Genomic DNA, 24,916 nt, shown 5'->3' with positions numbered 1-24,916 from the left:
TTTTTCGAGGAAGCCAGGGAGGAAAGGTATCACGCAGAACCAGGTGGTGCGGGTGGGGGATGTCCTTGGGCAGGATTGGGGCTGGGTCCTGGCCCTTTAAACTCGAGGGGGAGGATCCGGAAGTGGATGGGCGGGGCGAAGGGCCCTGGTATATAAGAGGGCCCAGCCGCGCGGGGTCTCCAATCTGCCATTTTCTGTCCACGAATAAGTCTCTGGCTTTCCAAATTCTCTCTGTTTTTCCCACAGGCACTATCCCGTCCGCTGGCCCACCACCTCAGGCGAACGATGGCCGCAGAGTCCACAACCACTGCCGCCATCACCGCGGAGCTGGTTTCCGCCGATAAGTAAGCTGGACCGTGGAGAGCTTGAGGCACTGGCCAGTCCGCAGGGAGGGGGTGGTGGACGGAGGCTAACCGGGAGGGACAGACCGGAGGGTGGGAGGGCTTTTCTTCCAGTGAACAACCGTCGCTGTTCGGGGAGGGCCGGACACTGGAGAAGCCCACTTCTAGCAGAGAGCCTCGCTCATTGGCAGTAACGCCGGTCGGCTGGGGCCCCCTGCCCCGCTTTTCGCGGTCGCCATCTTGCCGGGGGCAGCGGCGGCTGTCTCCATCGCCTGCCCCTCTCCTTCCTCCCCAGGCCCGGGGCTATCGGCGGGGAGGCGGGGCCCCGGCGCGGCAGTGTACCTTCACGTCCCTGCTGTCCCCGCACTCCTGGCGTGCGCCTCCGGTAGGATCCCCAAACACATCGGGAAAATAACCAACAGAGATTTGGCGCCAAAAGAAAAAAACTGCACGAGGGAGGAGGCCGGACCGGTGGGTCGGGATGGGCGGGGTCTCTCGGGGGCGGGGTCGTGCGCTCGTGCGTTCGCTTCCCTCCGCCGGCTTTGGAGCAGGGGGCGGGGCCCTGAGGAGGCGGGAAAACTCCATTGTTTGGGGCTGCGGCTCCCGAGCGCCTCGGACTTCCGCTGTGGGACGCGGTGAAGCTTGTGCCCCGCGGTCTCCTCGCTCACCTGGTACTCTCCTGCCCTCAGCAAGGCCCATTTCTTTTGTCTGTGGTGGAGAGCATCGTGGTTCTTTTAGACTTTGGGGACGTTGGCGGGGGACTTGGCTGCTTCTGGGGGATTTTATCGTGAGGCGAAGCATCTTCTAGCGCTGCGTCGAGGTCTTTTCACTTCTAGCAGTGTTTGGTTGCTAGGAGAATGGGCAGTATTAAGCGCGAAGTGTAACAGAAGGACTGGAAGGAATGATAGAAGACATGATTGCTATGAAAACGGCACAGTGCCACTCAGACATAAAGATATTTTTTGAACAGTGAAGGGAAACAGGCCGTTATTCGAAGAAACAAGAAATAACCCAAATTATTAAGTGGCAGACTCTAGGTTAAACCCTAGTATTTCAAGTTTTTATTCCCTCATTACTCATCCTTTCCCCCATCCCCAAAACTTGAGAGGAAATTGCATGAAAATCTAATTAACTAGTTAGAACAATAAAGGCATCATTCCTTAGTTAAGTAAGTTCCTGGGGCAATTCAGGGGTAAAGCGTTTCAGTCGTTTAAGGGGGTGGGTAAGGAAAATTTATGTGAGTTTAATAAACTACTAAGAATGCACATTATAATTCCAGTATAGCCATTGAAAGAATAAAAAAACATGTTTAACTTCCAAACCAGTAGAGAGAGAAAATTGAATGAGAAATAAACCACAATTCAGAGTTGATTTTGATACCGCTTTCATTGCTTAAGTGGTGAATGTTGGGCTACAGTTTTGTCATCTGTTAAAAGCTACAATTTGGCTTCTGTCCCCTCATGCCATTAAACAACGTTGCTAAAGGTTATCAATGGTTGTCTAAATGTTAAATCAGTCTTTGTCCTTATTAGCTTTCTAAATAGTTCTAAGTAGTTGTTAACGTTTTTGTTTATGTTACAAAAGAATATAGCAGTTTGTACTGTAGTGGTAAGGAGGAATGAGAAAGCTTAGAAAGAGGAAGTCTTATGTGATGCATTGAATTTTACTTTAACTGTCATAATTTCTGAGCTACTTATTCGTACCTTTAGATGAGAGATGTCAAAGTAAAAATAAGTGGTTTAGATCAGTAATCCTTAAAGTTCTGGGGTTTGTCGTTCCTATTTCCATAAGTGGAAGGTTCATCTGTGTTGGTGTGGGGCTTATTTTGGTGCTTAGTATTTGGCTGTTTAAAATGAGATGGATAACCTCTTGTAAGTTAGCTTTATGATGAATTAATGTCACTGTAATTAGAATATATTTGTGTGAAAGATTTAGCTAACGTACCTGTGTACCTATATTTTGGTTGGGTGGAGGAGTTAGGTTCAGTATATTAGCTCAAATGTGTAAATGAGAAGAGTCTCTCTTGGTGGACCTGCAAAAAAAAAAATCTATTTTCAGAAGATTTAAAAAAAAAATGTTTTTTTTCCCGGTTGTGCCACACGGCATTATACAATCTTAGTTCCCCCGCCAGGGATCAAACCCACACCTTCTGCATTGGAAGCACGGAGTCTTAACCACTGGACCACCAGGGAAGTCCCTGACCTTGTACTCTTAAGACAATTTACTCATCACATCCATTAACTTTGGTAATCTTTATATGCGTATCTGAAAGTATTCTCCACTTACCACTTTAAACAGCTGAGGTTCAGGGAGGGACTTCCCTGGTGGTCCAGCAGTTAAGACTTTGCTCCTAATGTAGAGGACCCGGGTTCAATTCCTGGTCAGGGAACTAAGATCCCGAAAGCCACACAGCCTGGCCAAAAAAAAAAATCAGTTAAAAAAAAAAAAACTGAGGGGTGGTGGTGGTGGTGGTGGGATGAATTGGGAGATTGGGATTGACATATATACACTAATATGTATAAAATAGATAACTAATAAGAACCTGCTGCTGTATAAAAAAATAAAACTGAAAAAAATATATAGAGCAATGCAGAAATAAAAAGACAAATTCACAATTGTAAAAAAAATAAAAATGCCAAAAAATAGTAAGATTAATTGCAATTTTACAATTTGGGCTTTAAACATACACTTTCTTGGGCTATGACAGTAGGGTAAAATGACCTAGTTTGTATAAATTTTATGAGGCTTGATAAATGCACTTAATAATTGTCAGCTCATGACAAAATTAAATGACTCAATGGATGTTAATGTCTCCTTTCATATATCTAAATGCCTTGGTACAGTTTCAATATGTGGCATATGTATTGTAGTATGGTCTATTAATAACGTGGATCAGAGAGAAGCAAAAGTCAAGGACAAATGTAATTTTTTGTGAGATGTACATTATTTTTTAACATCTAGCTGATTATCTTTGGATGCCAATTAAACATTACACCCTATTGAAAAAAAAAACACTGAGGTTCACCCTAAAGGTTCCACAAAAAAAAGATCATCGATTGGAATGCTTAATATTGTTAAGATGTTCATACTACCCAAAGAGATCTATGGATACAACACAGTCTCTGTTAAAATGCCAATGGCATTTTTTGCAGAAGTAGAAAAATGCATCCTAAAATTCATAAGAAATCTCAAGGGGTCCCAAATAGCCAAAACAGTTTCTTTTGTTTGTTTGTTTTTGACCACGCCTCGAGGCTTGTGGATTTTAGTTCCTTGACCAGGGATTGAACTGGGATCCTAACCACTGGACCGCCAGGAAATTCCCTGCCAAAACAGTTTTGAAAAGAACAAAGTGTAGGTCTCACTTGCTGATATCAAAACATTGTGCTACTGGCATAAAGATAGACAAATAGAACAATGGAATGTAAAAGAAAGCCCAAAAATCCTTGCATATGGTGAAATGATCTTTGATAAGGATGCCAAGACCACTCAATGAAGAAAGGACATTCTTTTTTTTCTTCTTAAATTTATTTTTTTATTTTTGACTGCATTGGGTCTTTGTTGCTGCATGCGGGCTAAGCGGTGAGCGGGGGCTACTCTTCGTTGCAGTGGGCGGGCTTCTCACTGCGGTGGCCCCTCTTGTTGCGGAGCACGGGCTCTAGGCGTGCGGGCTTAGTTGTTCCATGGCATGTGGGATCTTGCTGGACCAGGGCTCGAAGCCATGTCCCCTGCATTGGCAGGCGTATTCTTAACCACTGGGCCACCAGGGAAGTCCCGGGATATTCTTTTCAACAAATGGTGTTGGGAGAACGGGATATGCACATGCAGGAGAATGAAGTTAGATCCTTATTTTACACCGTATACAAAAATGAGCTGAAAATGGATTAAAGACCTAAATGTAAGACCTGAAACTATAAATCTCCCAAAAGAAAGCATAAGTTAAAAGCTCCATGGGAATTCCCTGCCGGTCCAGTGGTTAGCACTTGGCACTTTCATTGCCATGGTCCAGGTTCAGTCCCTGGTTGGGGAACTAAGATCCTGCAAGCCTCTCAGCGTGGCTAAAAAAAAAAAAAAAAAAAATTCCCTGCCAGTTTTTCAGTACATTTTATTGAAGTACAGCATACTACAAAATGCACAAATGGTAAATGTACAGTTGAGTGAATTTTCACAAAGGGAAATTAGAAACAAAACATATGGAAGCTTCCCCCCCCAACCTTTTTAGTCATACTCCTCCCATCAAGCCTAGCTCTTCTGACTTCTAACATTACAGTGTCATAGGTGGATGTTGAACTTGTATTTATTTGTAAGGGTACCATAAAACTTAATAGGGAGGGTCTTGCCTGGTGGTTCAGTGGTTAAGACTCCACGCTTCCACTTAAGGGGGTGCAGGTTCGATCCTTGGTCGGGGAACTAAGATCCTGCATGCTGTGTGGCACAGCCAAAAAAACCCCGAAAAACTTTATAGGGAGGATGACAGATGATGCTAAATTTCTATGATGACTGGGAGCCAGGAAAACTGAGTTCTGTTTCTAGCTGCTGCGGTGGACCTCAGTTTTCCCATTTGTTAAATGGTGGCAGTAGTGGGGAGATTCTACAAGGAAATTTTTTTCAGGAAAGTTTTGTGAAGCAGTTTTCTTTCCTCCTACTTATTGGCATATTTTCCCTATATTTATTGAGCATTTGTCTTATTTAGTAGAGGCGCTGTGGTTAAGGAGACAGAAAAGATCTCTGCTTTCAAATGGAGCTTCGACTACTGGGATAGAGACCATGAGTATATAGATTAGAGAATATCAGTGATAAAGTGCTATGCAAAGAATTACCCTAGTTTTAAGGTGATGTGAGGTAACTGGGTGGTTATTTATTTTTAATTAATTAATTTACTTATTTATTTTTGGCTGCACTGGGTCTTCGTTGCTACCCACGGGTTTTCTCTATTTGCAGCGAGTGGGGGCTACTTTTCGTTGCGGGGCGTGGCTTCTTACTGTGGTGGCTTCTCTTTGCGGAGCATGGGCTCTAGGCACGCGGGCTTCAGTAGTTGTGGCACGTGGGCTTCAGTAGTTGTGGCACGTGGGCTTCAGTAGTCATGGCACACAGGCTTCAGTAGTTGTGGCTTGTGGGCTCTAGAGCGCAGGCTCAGTAGTTGTGGCACATGGGCTTAGTTGCTCCGCGGCATGTGGGATCTTCCCCGACCAAGGCTTGGACCTGTGTCCCCTGCATTTGCAGGCGGATTCTTAACCACTGCACCATCAGTGCAGGGGGAAGCCCTGGGTGGTTATTTTAGATTGGGCGATCAGGGATGGCCACAATGAGATGAATGACAAGGGGCCAGCTATATGAAGTTTCTAACTGGGAAACTTCGTTCATAGAAATAGGGATAGCAGAGAATGTGGATACAGAGGCAAGCAGGTTGGTAGTTTTGGTGGTTGAGGAAGGGAGACTTCCTGTCTAATGGTTTCTATTTGCTCAATGGGGTGTGAAGCAAGGTCTGCTTAGAAGTAAGGGGGAATAGAGTCGGGTGTAGGAGATTTGAGGAGAGATAGTAATGTTGGAGACTTGGAAGACATATTCTAGGGAATGTGGTAGGATTGCCAATGTTGTCCTTGTTTCAGATATGGGGCCAAGAATTTAAAGAGAGTGCAGTCAGTGCTGTTGTTCCTTAAATGTTCAGCTTCTCTGCTCTAGCAGACACAGAATAGATGGCTAGAGGATTAAGACCTCTTGTGGAACATAAAAGTTTGCCAGAAGAAAAGCCTTCTTCACAGGCTGAGGGTTTATGTTAAAGAAAAAAAATCTTTAAGATAAAACAACTGGAGATTTGTGGGGGTTTTTTTCATGTCTGGTTGTCTGCCAGCAACTACCTATTTGGTCTTTGGTGCTTCCTTTCCTTCCCCTTAGATAGCACCATCTCTGCATTCAAACGTCCCAAGATGGATGCTTTTAAAAACATTTTCTCTGTGATATATGCGTTCAGTTGCTTTCTTTGCTTCTTCCCTTCATAGCCAGGCTTCTTTAGATAAGAGTCTGCAGAATTTCTGGTGTCCATTTTTCCCCCCCTTCTGTTTGCTTATATATTTAACAAATGTATTCAATATATACTTTAATATGTCAGGTTTTAGAGATACAAAGATGAATAAGGTATCAGTTGCTGGTCATCAGATCACAATCTAATTGGACAGGTGTGTTCTGAGAATATACACATTTGTTCAACCTGTCTCGATCTGGCTTCTTCATGTCATTTAAACAACATTGCTAAAGGTGATCATGGATTGTCTAAATGCTAAAATAGTCCTTATTCTTAGCTTTCTAATGAGTTCTTTTTGCTGCCTTTCTGGCACCTCTTTGCTGCCTCTGATACCAGACACTCCCTCCTTAATTATGTCTTCTTTTGATGCTGCCTCCATTTCTTCCTATCTTTCTGTTCTTTCAGTGTTAATGATTGCTAGAATCTATTCCTTATGTGCCAAGCATTGAACTAAGCACTTTGTGAACTTTCTCATTTAATTTTCAAAACAGATCCTGTGAGGTAGGTACTGTTAATAGTTGAGGAAACTGAGGTACTTCATATGGTAAGTGGCAAAGTCACTTGTCGTTAATCCTACCCTAGTGATTCAGAATTGGTCACTTTAACAAATATTGATTAGATACCAGGCTTTGCTAGGATACAGTTTAGGATAAGATAGACATGGTTTCTTAGATCTTAATCCTGATGGGGAATACAGAAAGTCAGTAGGCAATTGGAGTACAGAATGAGTTATGATGGGGTCGTGTAACTGGGTAAGTTACTTCTCTGGAAAATAGCCACAAGGTTTTTTGTGAGAGGATTAAATGAGAATGTAGTAGGCACTGCTATGTCTGACAGATGTTTGCTCTGAATTGCCTATTGAATGTTATCCATTTATTTATTTATTATTTTAAAAATATTTATTTGGCTGCGCTGGGTCTTAGTTGCAGCAGGCGGGATCTTTAGTTGTGGCATGTGGGATCTAGTTCCCTGACCAGGGATCAAACCCGGGACCCCTGCATTGGGAGCCCAGAGTCTTAGCCACTGGACCACCAGGGAAGTCCCTGAAGCTCTCCATTTAGGTGTTCCATAAGCACCTCAAAACCAGCTCAGTATGTACACCCCAATTTTCACTAATAATCTTGCTTTTGTACCTTATTTTGGTTGGATAGCACTCAGTTTCCCAATCCCAGAAATAAAAATTCTAGATTCCCCCTCCCTCCTTTTTCAATTTCTAAACAGTTACCAATGTTTAGCAGTTTGGTAGTCTGTAACAGGGCTTAGAAATGTAAAGCCTAGAGGGCCAGATAGGAAAAAGTGAAGTGGTGGTGGGGATTGAAGTGAATTGTCCCTTAAAGGGCTAGGTCACTGTTCAACTTCAGCTGATTGGGGAGAATGTATGCCATAGTGGCAGGTATTTCTAATATTTAAAGAATATTGTAATTATTTCTTTGACTAGGAAATACATTCCTGGTTCAAAATCCAGAAGGGGAAGTACACAGTGAAATGTCCCTCCAACCCTTATTCCCTAATCACATAGGTTTTCTCCTCCGAGTCCACCAGTGTTAGTAATTTATTATGTGTCCCTCAATGCTACCTTATGCATATACGACCAGATTGTAAGTAGTTATTAATTCTATATTATTGTGTAAATGGTAGCACACTTGACACATTTCTGAGCACTTAGCATTATATCTTGGAGATGATTCCTCATTAGGGCATAGTTCCTTTCTTTTCTTTTTTTTAATGGCTGCATTGTATTCTATTCTGTGACTGTCTCATAATGAGTTTCCTATTGATGGACATTTGAATTCTTTCCAGAATTTAATTGTTACAAATTGTGCTCTAGTGAATAACCGTGTAACCCTGGACTCATATCTATAGGATAAATTTCTACAAGTGGAACTGCTGGATCAAAGAGTGTTCATTTGTTGTTTTTGATAGATATTGCCAAATAGACCTTCATAGAAGTTTTGTGAATTTAAACTTATATTAGCAATATATGTAAACACCTGTTACTCTTACATTCTTGTCTTTGACTATTTGATGGGTAAAAAATGCTTTCTCACTGTAATTTTGTGTTTCTCTGAAGAATGAGTGTGAGCATGTATTCAAATGTTTGAGGTATTTGTGTTTCATTTTCTGTGAATGTGTTTATATCCTTTAATCTTTTCCTGTTGGACCTTTTTCCCTGTTGATTTAATATTCTGTATATATTCACTAAGTTAACCTTTTGTGAAATGAATGAGATGGAGTAGAATTTATCAGTCTTACATGATTTCTGAATATGAAAGGCCTTCTCCCGATGAGTTACAATGTAACTCGCCTGTGGTTTTCTTTAGTACTTTTCTGGTTTCAGAGTTTACATAATGATTTTTCAGGAGAAGCAGAAATCCAGATTTTTATGTGATATCTTCATAGTTTTAAATGTAGTAACTACCATAATTAACATTAAAAAATAATTGTGGGTAAACATGTCTATGGCTCAGATAGGACATGAACATGAGTTAGTAATTTTTTTTCTAATATGGTGCTTGTTACAGTGTGGTCCCCAAACCAGCAGTAGCAGCATCACCTAGAAAGTTGTTAGAAATGCAAATTCTTGGACCTCATAATAGACCTGCTGAACCAGAACTCTAGGGTTGGGGCTCAACAGCATGTTCTTTTTTTTTTAATAAATTAATTTTATTTATTTTTATTTTTGGCTATGTTGGGTCTTCGTTGCGGTTGCGGTGCATGGGCTTCTCTTATTGCGGAGCACGGTGCGCGGGCTTCAGTAGCTGTGGCTCACGGGCTCTAAAGCGCAGGCTCAGTAGTTGTGGCTCACGGGCTTAGCTGCTCCGCGGCATGTGGGATCTGCCCGGGCCAGGGCTCGAACCCGTGTCACCTGCATTTGGCAGGCAGATTCTTAACCACTGCGCCACCAGGGAAGCCCTCAACAACGTGTTCTAACATGAGCTCCAAGTGATTCGTGTAGGTTGAAGTTTGAGAACCACTGCTTTAATCCATCTTTTCTTCTGACTATGCTAGTACATGCCCTTTTTGTCTAGGCTACTAAATAAGAATGGAAGTAAGTTTATCACTGCTGAGTGCTTTACAGTGCTATTTAATAGTATCTTCAACTGATATGCTTTTTTCCTCATTTTGTCCACTTCAAACTTTTATACCACTGAGTATATAAAAGGTAAATTTGATCATATTACACCTTCAGTGCCTCAACTTAAGGATAAAAATTTAAAACTTTAGGTTGGCATCAATACTGAACGATCTGGGACTTCTCCGGTAGTCCAGTGGTTAAAACTTTGCCTTCCAGTGCAGGGGGCATGGGTTCAGTCCCTCACCGGGGAACTAAGATCCCACATGCTGCACAGTGCGGCCAAAAATTCAAAACAAAACAACAACAAAACCTTAAGAAAAAACCTAAACGACCTGGTTCCAGCCTTGCTTCTAGAAAGTGGGGACATGGAAAGTAGGGTGAAGGAAAGTTACAATGGTAAAGTCCAGGGAATTCCCTGGCATCCCAGTGGTTAGGACTCCGCACTTCCACTACAGCGGGCCATGGGTTCCTTCGTAGGGGAAGATCCCGCATGCTGTGGGGTGCGGCCAAAAAAAAAAAAAAAAAGTAAATTCCACTCTTGGAATTTACATTATAGTTTAAGGAGGTATTCTCCAAAGTAGAGAGGAATTAAGGTTTAATAACGATACAGAGATTGACAGTTGCCTTATTTATGACATTATCAGGGAGCTTTTCCAAAACAAACATGAATTCTATCTCAGGTTTAACAAATAAAATCTCTAGGGGTGCAACCCAGGCATCTATCTTTTGGATAAGCTTTCTAGTGAATTAATTATTATGCTCACCTCCGGTTAAGAATCATGGTCACATCAAGATGGGGAAGTTACATGGAAGTACGTGTGAGCTCAATATAAAATTTAAAACTTTCAACTAGAATAACAACAAAATTGAAAATGGCAACCTTACAAAACAGAGATCTAAATCAGTAGAGGTATTCAAAGAAAGACTAGGTTAGCATTTGCCAGGCATGTTGTATACTGAGTAAGGAGCAGAATTAAGTAACTTTCAATTCTAATATTTTAATCAAATACAATTTAATCAAATACATTATCAGGACTCTATGTTTTAAATTACAGACTGGCTGATGGGAGTTATTTATTCTAGACCCTGTGTGATTTCCAAGGATAGTTTTGCCTATTCCTTTCTGGGTCATTCTTTCCCGGGTCTCAGTAGTTTTCTCATGCATAAGTTGATCAGCACTTAAACAGAGACTGGGGGGAAGCGTCTACAGATCTCTGAAGCTTGCTTTCTCTATAGCTCTCTTTCTAGTCTGTCCTGTAAATTCTAGCTACCTAGGCCACCCCAAACCTCAAATTCTGTCTTCTCAATTCTGTGAGATGGACTTTGTTCATGGTCCTTCTCTGTCCTGTGGACAAGTCCCTCCAGATAGTAACCTGGGGATACTCATAGGACTCACCTCATTTGTTTCCCTTCTCTCAGATTACTGTCTTGTGCTACTGGTGTAAAACTGGTGTTTCGTGTATTTTGGCTGTTTTTTTTTAGTAGTTTGAGTTATTTGAATCTGATGCCTGATAACTTCCATTATGGCTAACCGTGAAAGTTTAATAGTATTGCACTTCATCTGTCACCTATGTGGGGTGCAAAACATTTTGTGTATTATTGTTGCTACTGGTGCTTGAATGTAGCATGTATGTACAGTGTTAACGTGTTTGTTTTTAGTACTCATACTTTGGACGTTTGTGTTATACCACTTTGTGTGTGCCACAGACTGGTATTGGTTTGTGAACTGTTCGTTAGTGGTCTACAAAGATACAAGTATAGCGAATTCCCTGGTGGTCCAGTGGTTAGGACTCCACGCTTTCACTGCTGTGGCTCCCGGTTCAGTCCCTGGTTGGGGAACTAAGATCCCACAAACCATGCTGTGTGTATGTATAAAAATTGGGAGTAAGCATTTGGGAACAAAGAAATTTGACATTACTCTGACATTTCTGTTAATACTTTATAAAAACCCATGTCTTACACATTGAAATTAAAAGTCTGGTCCTTCAATCACAGGTAATTTGAGAAGCTCTGTGCTAGAATTTGGCCAGAATAATCCCTTAGTTAAACTATTTGAACATAATTAGCTATGACAGGAGGTGTTTAGGAGATAAGGATCCAAGGCCATTCCAGCATTCTGGTCAGATCATCTGCTTGCTTATGTTGCAGCTGAAAGCGTTTAAATTGTACTTCATTCCTGTCACCCTAACGGTGAAGTCTCTGATTATTTTCAACCCCATTTCCCTGCCTCCCCTCCCCCCAGGGCTTTTCATCAAATTTGTAGACCAATATAACATTCTCAAAAGGATTAGGAGTTAGGAGCAAAGATTTTGGATCCTGCTGAAAGAAACTGACACCTTTTCATCTCTAAAGCATTTTCTAGAACTCAGACTCCAATATAGTTAGTCCCTGCCTGGCATTTAATCTCTTCTGCCTTTCTCAAGTTGTCCCCTCTGCTTTTTTTTTTTGGCGGCGCCCTGCGCCTTGTGGGATTTTAGTTCCCCAACTCAGGCCTTTGGCAGTGAGAGCGAGGAGTCCTAACCACTGGACCGCCAGGGAATTCCCTGTCTCCTCTGCTTTAACTTTTGTTGGAGACTGTGTCTGATGCTTAGCATATAGTGGGTACTAAAATGTCTATTGAATTTAATTTTTTGAATTAGTATATTTATTTATTGAATTGAGCAAGCAATTTTTTTTTTTTTTTTTTTTGCGATACACAGGCCTCTCACCGTTGTGGCCTCTCCCGTTGCGGAGCACAGGCTCCGGATGCGCAGGCTCAGCGGCCATGGCTCACGGGCCCAGCCGCTCTGCGGCATGTGGGATCCTCCCGGACCGGGGCGCGAACCCGTGTCCCCTGCATCGGCAGGTGGACTCTCAACCACTGCGCCACCAGGGAAGCCCAGCAAGCTATTTTTTAACTGTTCATTTGTTTCGTCCATACTGTGTATATTACACTGCTATTTTAATAAATTTGTTATCACTAAACAAGAAAGTCCAGGTGTGAAAAATTAGTTGACTCAGTTCTATTTATATGTATGTTTTAACCTTTGGAGGAATTTTCAGTAATGTCTATATAGGAAAGCCTTTTTCTCTCCTACAGCTTCTTGTGTTCTCTCATACTTCTACTGTTTCTTGCTGTACATACTTCAATTCTAATTTATTGCTCCTGAGGTGTTAGTACTCACTAGTAAAGTTTCCTGTTTTCCCACTGTTCTTTTTTCCATTTCACCACAGCTAACAGCATTCTCAGCTCTCATGGTGTGCTTGGGGGGCACATTTATAAATGATAATATGTCTTTACTTAGCTGAATGTTGCCTTTGGCATATAGGTGAAAACTGATGATGGGGCAGGTAAAAAGAGACAAGAATTTAAATTAATACCAAGTGAATGGTGTCAATCTATAGGGTTCCTAAGTAATAACTTAAGTCGACCCTGTCTTGAAACCTACCTAAGGTATAACTTTATTGTAAAGAAAGGGTAAATTCTTTCCCATTTATCAATTTTCAAAATAATGCAGTGGTCTCCTATCAGTCTCTAAAAATGACTAACGAGTTCTTTTTGGTTTTTTTGTGTCATTGTGAACTCATGGATTTAAACATTTGGAGTTTTTCAATCAATTGTAATTATCTTAAAAAATTTTTTAATTTTATATTGGGGTATAGTTGATTAACAATGTTGTGTTGGTTTCAGGTGTACAGCAAAGTGATTCAGTTATACGTATACATGTATCTATTGTTTTTCAAGTTCTTTTCCCATTTAGGTTATTACAGTATATTGAGCAGAGTTCCCTGTGCTATACAGTAGGTCCTTGTTGGTTATGCAATTATTATCTTTGTTGATGCTCATTGTCCCTTCTGGCCAGTGAGATTTTACTGAGGTTGGCTCCTAAGTGTGCTTTTGTAATACTTTTGTAAATATGAAACATCAAATTTATAGAAAAGTGAAAAAATAGTACAAAGAACTCTTCCCATGCTTTACCCTGGATTTCCACTTTCCTTTATAATTCCTTTTAGCATGACGATAAGTAGATATGACCCTAAATAATATTAGATATAGTATTGTTGCTTTCTGGCATGAAATTGTCCCAGATTCACCTATGTACTTCCCCTGCCCTGGCTTAGAATCAATTCTTTCTAGGTGCTAGGGGGGTTACTCGTGCTGCTGAGTTGGTCATTATTTCTAGACTTTTTTAGTAAACACAACTATGAAATATTTTAAAGATATTTATTAGTACTTCTCAAAAAAAATGAATGTTCTGGGAAACTGCTTCTTCCTTTTTTTAAAAAAAACTTATTTTTAGTGAGCAGTTGCAGAATGTGAGATTTTCAGGATTGCACATACTGGGTTATAACAAATACTGCATTCTCTTCTGTCCGATCGTAAACTCAAATCTAGGATGTAACTGTCTTGTTCACTGTAGTATACTTCATGTGTAGCAAATAAGCATACAACGGTTATTTGAATGAGTAAGGATTAAATTTGATAATGTAAATATTATGTAAAACCTTAATATTTTGGGCATTTAATAAATCGCTCTTCTTTTTTTTTTTTTTTTGCGGTACGCGGGCCTCTCACTGTTGTGGCCTTCTCCCGTTGCGGAGCGCAGGCTCAGCGGCCATGGCTCACGGGCCTAGCTGCTCCGCGGCATGTGGGATCTTCCCAGATCAGGGCTCGAACCCGTATCCCCTGCATTGGCAGGCGGACTCTCAACCACTGCGCCACCAGGGAAGCCCAATAAATCACTCTTTTTATGGCTTTATATTTTCTTTTTTATAAAGTTTATTTATTTATTTATTTTTGGCTGCATTGGGTCTTGTTGCTGCGCGTGGGGTTTCTCTATGTGCCTCAAGCGGGGGCTACTCTTCATTGTGGTGTGTGGGCTTCTTGTTGTGGAACACGGGCTCTAGGCACGCGGACTTCAGTAGTTGTGGCACGAGGGCTCAGTAGTTGTGGCTCACGGGCTCTAGAGCTCAGGCTCAGTAGCTGTGGCGCATGGGCTTAGCTGCTCCGTGGCATGTGGCATCTTCCCAGATCAGGGCTCGAACCCGTGTCCCCTGCGTTGGCAGGCGGATCCTTAACCACTGCACCACCAGGGAAGTCCCCATATTTTCTTAATTTGTTTAATTTCTAGTCTTAAAATAGCCTTCATTTTTACTTTTTTCCTCTTAATTTTTCATTACAGAATTGAAGAAGATGCCCCTGCTCCTTCTACCTCTACAGATAAAGTGGAGAGGTAAGATTATTTACATGGTGCAATTAGATTTATATCTGGAACATAGACTAAGAGGTAAATAACTTGAGGGCAGTTTGTTTCATTATTTTCAATAGGTAACGAATAAGACTAAATGTTAAAGTACCTGTCTAAAGTATGGAGTCCTGACAAAGATGTCGTCAGTTTTTTTTTGTATTTGATTAAAATATTAGAATTGAAAAACTTGTTTAATTCTTCTTACTTAGTACCCAACATGCCTGGCAAATGCTAACTTATTTTTCTGTTGTTGTTGTGGCATGCAGGCTCAGTAGTTGTGGCTTGCGGGCTCTAGAGCACAGGCTCAGTAGCTGTGGCGCACAGGCTCAGTAGCTGTGGCGCACGGGCTCAGTTTCTCTGCAACATGTAGGATCTTCCCAGACCAGGGCTCGAACCCGTGTCCCCTGCGTTGGCAGGCGGATTCTTAACCACTGTGCCACCAAGGAAGTCCCTAACTTATTCTTTTCTTTAAAAATATTTTATTTATTTATTTATTGGCTGTGTCGGATCTTAGTTGCAGTGCAGACCTCTCTCTAGTTGTGGTGCACAGGCTACTCTGTAGTTGTGGTGTGCGGGCTCTCTAGTTGTGGCACATGGGCTTATTTGCCTCACAGCATGTGGGATCTTAGTTCCCCGCCTGTGTCCCCTGCATTGGAAGGCAGATTCTTAACCACTGGACCAGCAGGGAAGTCCCTAACTTACTCTTTCTTTGAATACTTCTACTGATTTAGATCTCTGTTTTGTAAGGTTGCCATTTTCAATTTTGTTGTTATTCTGGTTGAAAGTTTTAAATTTTATGTTGAGCTCACATGTACTTCCATGTAACTTCCCCATCTGGATGTGACCGTGGTTTTTAACCAGAGGTAAGCATAATAATTAATTAACTAGAAAGCTTATCCAAAAGGTAAATGCCTGGGTTGCATTCCTAGAAATTTCATTTCTTAAGCTTTTAGTGTATGAGTGTTTTGGAAAAGCTTCCTGTTAAATCTTAAGCTCACTTAGGTTGAAAATTACTGTTCTAAATTCTGTTTAATCCTTTTTGCAAAATATCTGCACTTTTTAAGAGTCTTTAAGTTTTTCATTTGTTTCATCATTTCACATTGTGGTCTTAAATTCCATTGTTGTCTTGGTTATTTAAACCATGTCTTTTACAAATACTACCTACTGATTTGTGAGTCAGTCTCGTTTTGGGGTAGAAGGAGTACTGCTCAGGATTGGTCCTAAAAACACATTCGCGTAACCTTTTTAGAGTCTTGGTATATACCATAGTATTAAATTTCTGGACTGAGAATAAGGTATAAATGTAGCGAGGCTACTTCACCCCTGGAACACTGCTGATATGTGATTATTAATATTCTAAGCATTGATGATCTTTTGAGGAGTATGATAATCTGATTCTGAGAGAAACTTGGAAGGATGGTTGGAAAAAACATGACTAGTCTCATAAATTTGTAACAGCTGATCTGAAATGGTTATTTAGTACTGCCTGGCAACTATAGCATGTTTCCCTGGCCAAGTTGTTCTCCCATTCTGCTGAGTAACTTCTTAATATTCAGTACCGTCACCTGTCTTCTTGCTCTTACTTGATGATTTTACTTTTTAAGAAAATTTGATTGGGGACTACCTGGTGCTGCAGTGGTTAAGAATCCACCTGCCAACGCAGGGGACACGGGTTCGAGCCCTGGTCCGGGAAAATCCCACATGCTGCGGAGCAACTAAGCCCGTGTGCCACAACTACTGAGCCGGTGCTCTAGAGCCTATGAGCCACAACTGCTGAGCCCATGTGCCACAACTATGGAAGCCCACGTGGCTGAGCCCACGCTCTGCAGCAAGAGGCCACTGCAACGAGAAGCCCATGCACCGCAACGAAGAAGTTGCCTGCGTGCAACTTCTGAGAAAGCCTGCATGCAGCAATGAAGACCCAATGTAGCCAAAAATAAATAAAAAAATATATATAAAAAATTTGATTGTTCAGTAATAAGCAGTTAGGAAGAGGAGTTTCTTAATCTATCTTAAATCTGTACCCACACATTCTTTTCTTTCTTTATTTTTTCTTTTCTTTTTTATTTGTTTGCTCTCAGTCTTTGTTGCAGCCAGCGGGCTCCTTAGTTGCGGTACCCGAACTCTTAGTTGTGGTGGGATCTAGTTCCCTGACCAGGGATTGAACCCGGGCCCCCTGCATTGGCTGCACGGAGTCTTATCCACTGTGCCACCAGGGAAGTCCCACATTCTTCTGGATGTGGGTCCATGCTCTTATTCAGAGGTTCTGAAGGTGCAGTCTGTATGCCCCTGGGATCCCCAAGACCCTTTCAGAGATTCCGTAAGGTCAAAATTTTTTGTATTGGTAGACCGTTTGCCGTTTTTGCTGGTTGACATTGGCACTAATGGTGCAAAATCAATGGTGGGTAAACCTGCTGGACCTTTATTTAACAAAGGTCAAGGCAGTACAAGTAGTTCACTCCCAGTTTCACTTCTTTGCTTCCACGATGAAGCAATAGAAACTAATAAATTTATTCTCAGTCCTTCACTACATGGTTTTAGAATAATCTGTGTGACAAAATGGGAAATAGGAATGCTAATTCTGCACCCTGAAGTAGGTAGGTAAGATGGTTGTCTTTAAGAAAAGCATTTGTGTGACTGTTTGAATAAAGAATTAAATTTTGGGGGCTGCCCAGGTGGCACAGTGGTTGAGAGTCCGCCTGCCGATGCAGGGGACACGGGTTCATGCCCTGGTCTGAGAAGATCCCACATGCCGCGGAGCGGCTAGTCCCGTGAGCCATGGCCGCTGAGCCTGCGCGTCCGGAGCCTGTGCTCCGCAACGGGAGAGGCCACAACAGTGAGAGGCCCGCATACCGCAAAAAAAAAAAAAAAAAAAAAAATTAAATTTTTCATGGAATTCTGGATTTCAAAGGATGAACAACAGACTGATTACTCAGACTTGGGTATTTGGCACACAGTTTCTCAAAAATTAATAAAGTGAGGCTGTCACTTTAAGGGAAGCAACTGAGAATATCTGTTGTCAGTGATAGAATTTGAGCTTTCAAATGAAAATAAATTAAAATCTTAGAAGTTGTATTGACTACCGTGAGCCTGTCTCATGTAGTCCCAATATTTCAAGACTCTTCTGATGAAATTGGTGGTGGTGGTTGTTTTTTATTGTGGTGTAAATGCATATAACATAAAATTTACCATCATAGGGACTTCCCTGATGGTCCAGTGGTTAAGAATCCGCTTCCTGATGCAGGGGACTCAGGTTCGATCCCTGGTCGGGGAACTAAGATCCCACATGCCACGGGGCAACGAAGTCCACGCGCTCTAGAGCCCACGCTCTGCAGCGAAGATCCTGCCTGCCACAACTAAGATCTGATGCAGCCTAATAAATAAATATTAAAAAAATTACCACCATAACCGTTTTTAAGTGTACCGATCAGTAATGTTAAGTACATGTACGTTACTGTGGAGCCAGTCCCTTCTTGCAGAAGTGAAACTCTCCATCATCCATCTCCAGAACATTTTCATCTTCCCCAACTGAAACTCTACCCATTAAACAACGTCCCATCTCTTCCCCCAGCCCCTGGCAGCCACCATCCTACTTTCTGTCTCTGTGAATTTGACTACTCTAGGTACCTTTTATAAATGAAATCCTACATCATTTGTCTTTTTATGACTGGCTTATTTAATTTAGCATAGTGTCTTCAGGGTTAATTCATGTTATAGCATTTGTCAGAGTTCTATTTTTAAGGCCGAATAATATGCCATTGTATGTATAGACCACATTTCGTTTATCCATTCATCTGTCAGTGGATACTTGAGTTGATTCCTTTTGGCTATTGTGAATAATGCTGCTATGTATATGAGTGTACAAAATTCATGAATAGGAGATCTATTCAGAGTACAAGATAGAACAATGATTTTTATTTTATTTAAATAAATAAATTTATTTTTTGTTGCATTGGGTCTTCATTGCTGCAGGGGCTTTCTCTAGTTTCAGTGAGCGGGGCCTTCTCTTCATTGCGGTGTGCAGGCTTCTCATTGCGGTGACTTCTCTTGTTGCAGAGCACAGGCTCTATGCGTGTGGGCTTCAGTAGTTGTGGCACACGGGCTCAGTAGTTGTGGCTCGCAGGCTCTAGAGTGCAGGCTCAGTAGTTGTGGCGCATGGGCTTAGTTGCTCCGCGGCATGTGGGATCTTCCTGGACCAGGGCTCGTACCCCTGTCCCCTGCACTGGCAGGCGGATTCTTAACCACTGCACTATCAGGGAAGTCCCAGAACAATGATTTTTAATGTAGCAGTATGAAAAGTTAGTCAATACATTTTCAGATTCTGCATTGCAAATAACCTTTAAGGAACTACCACTCATTGAGTTTTGGTGTAGTATCAGAGAAGAAAATCCACAGCCATTTACAAGATTATTCAAGGGAATTCCCTGGTGGTGCAGTGGTTAGGACTCCGCGCTTCTGCTGCCAGGGGTCTGGATTCGATCCCTGGTCAGGGAACTAAGATCCCACAAAAAAATTTAAAAAGGTTATTAAAGTACTCCCTTTTCCAAACAGGTATCAGTGTGAGGTCAGATATTTTATACTTCAATGAAAACAACAAATCCCAATGCGTTAAATGCAGAAAAATGAATATGAAAATCCAGCTTTTCTATTAAGCCAGACATTGAAGAGATTTGTAAAAATGTTCAGTAGTGCTTCTCACTAAATTTTTTATGTTTGGGAAATATAGTCATTTTTTCATAGAAGTCATGTTAACATGTAACATTTTAAAATATTTAAAATTTTTTTTAGTTTTAATTTCAATATGGTAAATACAAATAGGTATTACTCACATACAGAAAGGCTCTTCGAGGGCCTTCTGTAATTTGGTAGCGTAGAGTCTGGAGACCAAAAAGTTTGCGAGCTGTTGCTCTCCTTTTAAAATAATTAATTAATTAATTAATTTTTGTCTGTGTTGGGTCTTTGTTGCCATGTGCGGGCTCCTCATTGCGGTGGCTTCTCTTGTTGCAGAGCACAGGCTCTAGGTGCGCAGGTTTCAGTAGTTGTGGCTCGTGGGCTCTAGAGCGCAGGCTCAGTAGCTGTGGCACATGGGCTTAGTTGCTCTGCAGCATGTGGGATCTTCCTGGACCAGGGCTCAAACCCGTGTCCCCTGCATTGGCAGGTGGATTCTTAATCACTGCACCACCAGGGAAGTCCCCATTGCTTTTCTATATAAAGACCAACATTTCCACTTGTTCAGTGGATCCCATCCTCAGTCCTCTACTCAAAAACGGAGCTCTTGTAGTTCTCTATCCAGCAGTACTACTCCATTCCTCTCCTATGAGCTTATTTGTACTGCATAGTCTTATTATTTGTATCGCATAGTCTTCCCTTGGTATTCATGGGAGATTGGTTCCAGGATACCCCCGCCGCCCCCCGCCCCCAGTACCAAAATCTGTGTATTCTCAAGTCCCTTATATAAAATGTCATAGTATTTGCATGTAACTGAACACATACTCCTATATACTTTAAATTGTCTCTAGATTACTTATACTATCTAGTACAACATAAATAGTTGTAAATATTATGAAAATGCTATGTAAATAGTTGGCCAATATGCAGCAAATTCAAGTTTTGCTTTTTGGAGCTTTCTGGAATTACCACACACTGTACACCGCCCGCCCCCCCCCCCCCCGAGTATTTTTAATCTTTGGTTGATGAGAAGGGCAAACTGTATTCCTTTTTTTTAAAAGAAGATGTTGGGAGTGGGAGTTTATTAATTAATTTATTTTTGGCTGCATTGGGCCTTCATTTCTGTGTGTGGGCTTTCTCTAGTTGTGGCAAGCGGGGGCCTCTCACTATCGCGACCTCTCTTGTTGCAGAGCACAGGCTCCAGAGGCGCAGGCTCAGTAGTTGTGGTACACAGGCCTAGTTGCTCCGTGGCATGTGGGATCCTCCTAGGCCAGGGCTCGAACCCGTGTCCCCTGCATTAGCAGGCAGATTCTCAACCATTGCGCCACCAGGGAAGCCCTGTATTCCTATTTTTAACCCTTCATTGATCCCCCACATCCCCTTCTACCTATTACTTCATTTCTGTTTCTTGGACAAGAAAACATGAAAGAGTTGTTGTTACTTTGTTTCTTTACTTCCCCTTTTTTATTTCCTGAACATTCTTCAAGTTTTTCTTTCACCATTCTAAAATGGTCTTGGGCTTTCCTGGTGGTGCAGTGGTTGAGAGTCCGCCTGCCGATGCAGGGGACACGGGTTCGTGCCCTGGTCTGGGAAGATCCCACATGCGGCGGAGCGGCTGGGCCTGTGAACCATGGCTGCTGAGCCCGCGCGTCCGGAGCCTGTGCTCTGCAGCGAGAGAGGCCACAACAGTGAGAGGCCTGCGTACCGCAAAAAAAAAAAAAAAAGTGGTTTTGCTTAATGGTCATTAATGCCATCTATATTATTCCTTAATCTAGTGATTAGTTAATCTTGTCAGTAACATTTGATCCAGTGGATCACTTTCTTTACATGTCTTCATTTGGCTTCAGGGATACTATATTTTTTTCCCTTACTAGCTATTCTTTTTTCAGTAGGGGGAGTGACAAGGGCTTGTTCTTCCCCATTTCCCCTGCCTCTGATGTAGAAATGCTCTCAGGGCTCAGTCCTATGACTTCTTTATTAATAGTCACTCCCTAGGTAAATCTCCCCCAGTTTAGCTCAGGCCTGTGGCTTTAAGCGCATGACACCCCATTTGTATCTTTAGTCCCTACATGTTCCTTGAATCTCTTCCTTTGAATATCTTGGAGGTTCAGTAGGCATCTTACAATTAACATGTCCAAAACTAGATTACCCTGCCCCTCACCTGCTTTTTCCTCAGTTGACTATCTCAGTAAATGGCAGTGTTGTATAAATCTTGATCTAGATGGTCTAGATGATCTAGAGATCTAGATGGTCCCTGCCACTAACTCTGTTTTCACATCTGTAAAATGGAGATAAGTTACGGCCTTATGAAGTGGATACCAAGATTAAATGTAAATATAGGTATAATTATCACATGACACATAGTAAGTGTCCATTGTTATCACGGTTGCCCAGGCCAGAAAGCATTGGTTTTATCACTTTCATTCAAGAAATTATGTATCCAGTACGTTAGCAAATTCCAAAATAAGTATATTGAGAATCTAACCATTTCTACTATTTCCTCGGTCTTAGCCTAGATTCTTTCTAAGTAGTCCTCTCCTTCTATTATTATTATTATTATTGTTTTGAAGGTTTTTTTTTTTTTGGGGGTTCTGCTGGATCTGTGCGTAGGCTTTTTTCTAGTTGTGGCGAGTGGGGGCTGCTCTTCGTTGTGGTGCGTGGGCTTCTCATTGCAGTGGCTTTTCTTGTTGTGGGACACAGGCTGTAGGTGCACAGGCTTCAGTAGTTGTGGCTCATGGGCTCTAGAGCACAGGCTCAGTATTTGTGACACACGAGCTTAGTTGCTCTGCGGCAAGTGGAATCTTCCTGGACCAGGGCTTGAACCCGTGTCCGCTACATTGGCAGGTGGATTCTTAACTGCTGCGCCATCAGGGAAGTCCCCTAAACGGCACTTTTTTTTTTTTTTTTTTGCGGTACGCGGGCCTCTCACTGTTGTGGCCTCTCCCGCTGCGGAGCACAGGCTCCAGACGCGCAGGCTCAGCGGCCATGGCTCACGGGCCCAGCGGCTCCGCGGCATGTGGGACCCTCCCGGACCAGGGCACGAACCCGTGTCCCCTGCATTGGCAGGCGGACTCTCAACCGCTGCGCCACCAGGGAAGCCCTGCACATTTTTTTTTTTTTTTTTTTTTTTTTTTGTGATACAAGGGCCTCCCACTGTTGCGGCCTCTCCCATTGCGGAGCACAGGCTCCAGACGCGCAGGCCCAGCAGCCACGGCTCACGGGCCCAGCCGCCCCGCGGCATGCGGGATCCTCCCAGACCGGGGCACGAACCCGCGTCCCCTGCATCGGCAGGCGGACTCTCAACCACTGCACCACCAGGGAAGCCCCCTGCACATTTTTGAAGTGAGCAATTTGATGAGCTTTTACATGTGTATATACCTGTAGACCAATATCATAAGATAAGGATATATTTATCATCTCAAAATTTCTTTATGCTCCTTTGTACTTCATTCCCTCTCCAGGCAACCACTAATCTACCTTCTGTTGCTGTAGATGAGTTTGCATTTTGTAGAATATTATCTAAATCGAATCATACTGTATGTACTTTTTTTTGGGCATCTTTGATTCAGTATAATTAAGATTCATCCATGTTAGTGTTTCAACAGTTCATTCCGTTTTACTGATATTCCATATTGTGGATATATCACAGTTTATCCATTTGGGTTTCTAGTTTTTGGCTACTGTAGATAAAGCTGCTATGAATATTTGTGTACGTGTCTTTATGGGCATATACTTTCATTTCTTTTGGGTTAATACCTAGGAATGGAATGGCTAGATATCATATGGTGGGTATATATCTAACTTTAAGAAACTCTCCAGCTGTTTTCTAAAGTGACTCTCCCATTTTACATTCCCGTCAGCAGAATATGAGAGTTCTAGTTGTTCTACATCTTTGCCAACACTTGATGTGGTCAGTCTTTACATTTTCACCATTCTAGTGGGAGTATAATAGTATCTCATTATGAGTTTAATTTGCATTTCTCAAATGACTGATGTTGTTGAGCGTCTTTCCATGTGCTTATTTACCATTCATATATCTTAGTAGTGAGCTTTTTTAGTGATAGGTAAGTGTAGGTTAGCTAAGCCTTGCCAGAGTAGTTCAGAGGTTTAAAGAAATTAAAGTATTATGGTTTAAATGTAGCAGGTATTCCAAAAATGTTGGTTCTAAAAGTATTTGACGTTTGAAAAAAATCTTTCTCTTGCAGTCTGGATGTGGATAGTGAAGCTAAGAAACTATTGGGTTTAGGACAGAAACATCTGGTGATGGGGGATATTCCAGCAGCTGTCAATGCCTTCCAGGAAGCAGCTAGTCTTTTGTAAGTACTGTGTTTTGCTATGATGGGATATTGTGTTCCTAATAAAGTTGAATAATAAAAAGTTGTTTAATGGGATAAAAAGAATAAAGAGCAAGAGTTTAAGAAGATTTGATTATTTTTCATGTGTAAATTTATTCCTATAACTATAAAACTTATGTATCACTGACCAATTTCAGCCTTTGATTTTCCTGAGTTAAGGCAATTTGTTTTCTGTTCATCACTAACTAACTTGTCCTGGTTTTGGTTCAGGGTCATATTTGTCCATTTTTCCCCACAACCCTTACTCCTTCTAGAACAGAGTCTTACTCCTGGATGTCTGCAATAATCTTTTGAGATTATTGGCCTCTGGCCTCTGGTCTCTTCATCATCACCTGAGTCTGAAGAGCTGAGGTTCTGGTATTCAGTGGTGTGCTAAGGGTAGGGCCCAGATTTCATCTGATGCTGAGTATTTAGGTATTTTTATATAAAAGTATGTGGTTATCTTAAAATGAAAATGTTAAATTTTAAGATTAAGCACATAGAAACACGCTTCTTAGCTTATTCCTTATTCCTGGAAAGTTCAGTATTCTCACTGTCCTGCCATTAAGGGTATTTAGGAGGAAAATTTGAGATGCATTATTCTAATCTAGTAGACTACCCTTAAACATGACCTTCATCACAATAGTTTCTTTGTTTAGTTGTACTGTTTACTCTCACTAATCTCTCAGGCTATTAGTTGGCCTGACTTAGCATGATTTCTGCCAATCCTTTACCCCATGATAGCTGGTCTCCTTACTCCACATAAAGTACCTCCTCCTTACCATTTATCACACTTGTGATTTTTTTCCTCTTCTTCTTCCCTGTCTCGATATTAATAGCTTAAATTTGTATATATAGTGCTATCTGTATTTCTAAGCATTATTTTAAATGATTTTATATACATTAACTTAATTAGTTCTTGCAATATCTCTGACTGGTTCTTAACATTTCCATTTTACAGATGAGAAAACTGAGGTACTGTGAGATTAAGTAACTTGACTAAGGTTAAAAGTTAGAGGCAGGATTTGAACCTAGGCAGTCAGGCTCCAGAGAACATTCTCTTAACTCTTTATCATCATGCCTTTCCATGGACCTTATTCATGCTTTGGGTCCCAGCCAAAGGCCCTCTAACTCTAACAATATTCTGGCCCGTATTGACCCCTATCTTATACCAGGAGAAACGCCTATTAATGTAATTTGGCTCTTAGATTATATAGTATAACTGTAGCAAATGGATGTCTTTTAGAGTA

The 24,916-nt window shown here is 41.6% G+C and overlaps 1 protein-coding gene across 2 annotated transcripts in view; it reads left to right on the top strand.

Moving 5' to 3' along the window:
- Positions 1-205: 205 nt before the first annotated feature.
- Positions 206-24,916, top strand: part of NASP (nuclear autoantigenic sperm protein) — a 36,869-nt gene continuing 12,158 nt past the window's right edge. For both annotated transcript variants that reach the window (XM_082833902.1, XM_082833901.1), the window contains exons 1-3: positions 206-344; positions 14,599-14,649; positions 23,538-23,648. In XM_082833902.1, the coding sequence (XP_082690028.1) occupies positions 286-344; positions 14,599-14,649; positions 23,538-23,648 (221 nt within the window). In that variant the 5' untranslated portion in view covers positions 206-285. The remainder of the gene's footprint in view (positions 345-14,598; positions 14,650-23,537; positions 23,649-24,916) is intronic.

Source organism: Leucopleurus acutus, assembly GCF_964270905.1.
Source record: "Leucopleurus acutus genome assembly, chromosome: 2".
In the NCBI taxonomy this organism is placed as follows: domain Eukaryota; kingdom Metazoa; phylum Chordata; class Mammalia; order Artiodactyla; family Delphinidae; genus Leucopleurus; species Leucopleurus acutus.
Note: the sequence above shows the minus strand (reverse complement) of the source record. Positions and strands in the feature narration are given on the sequence as shown.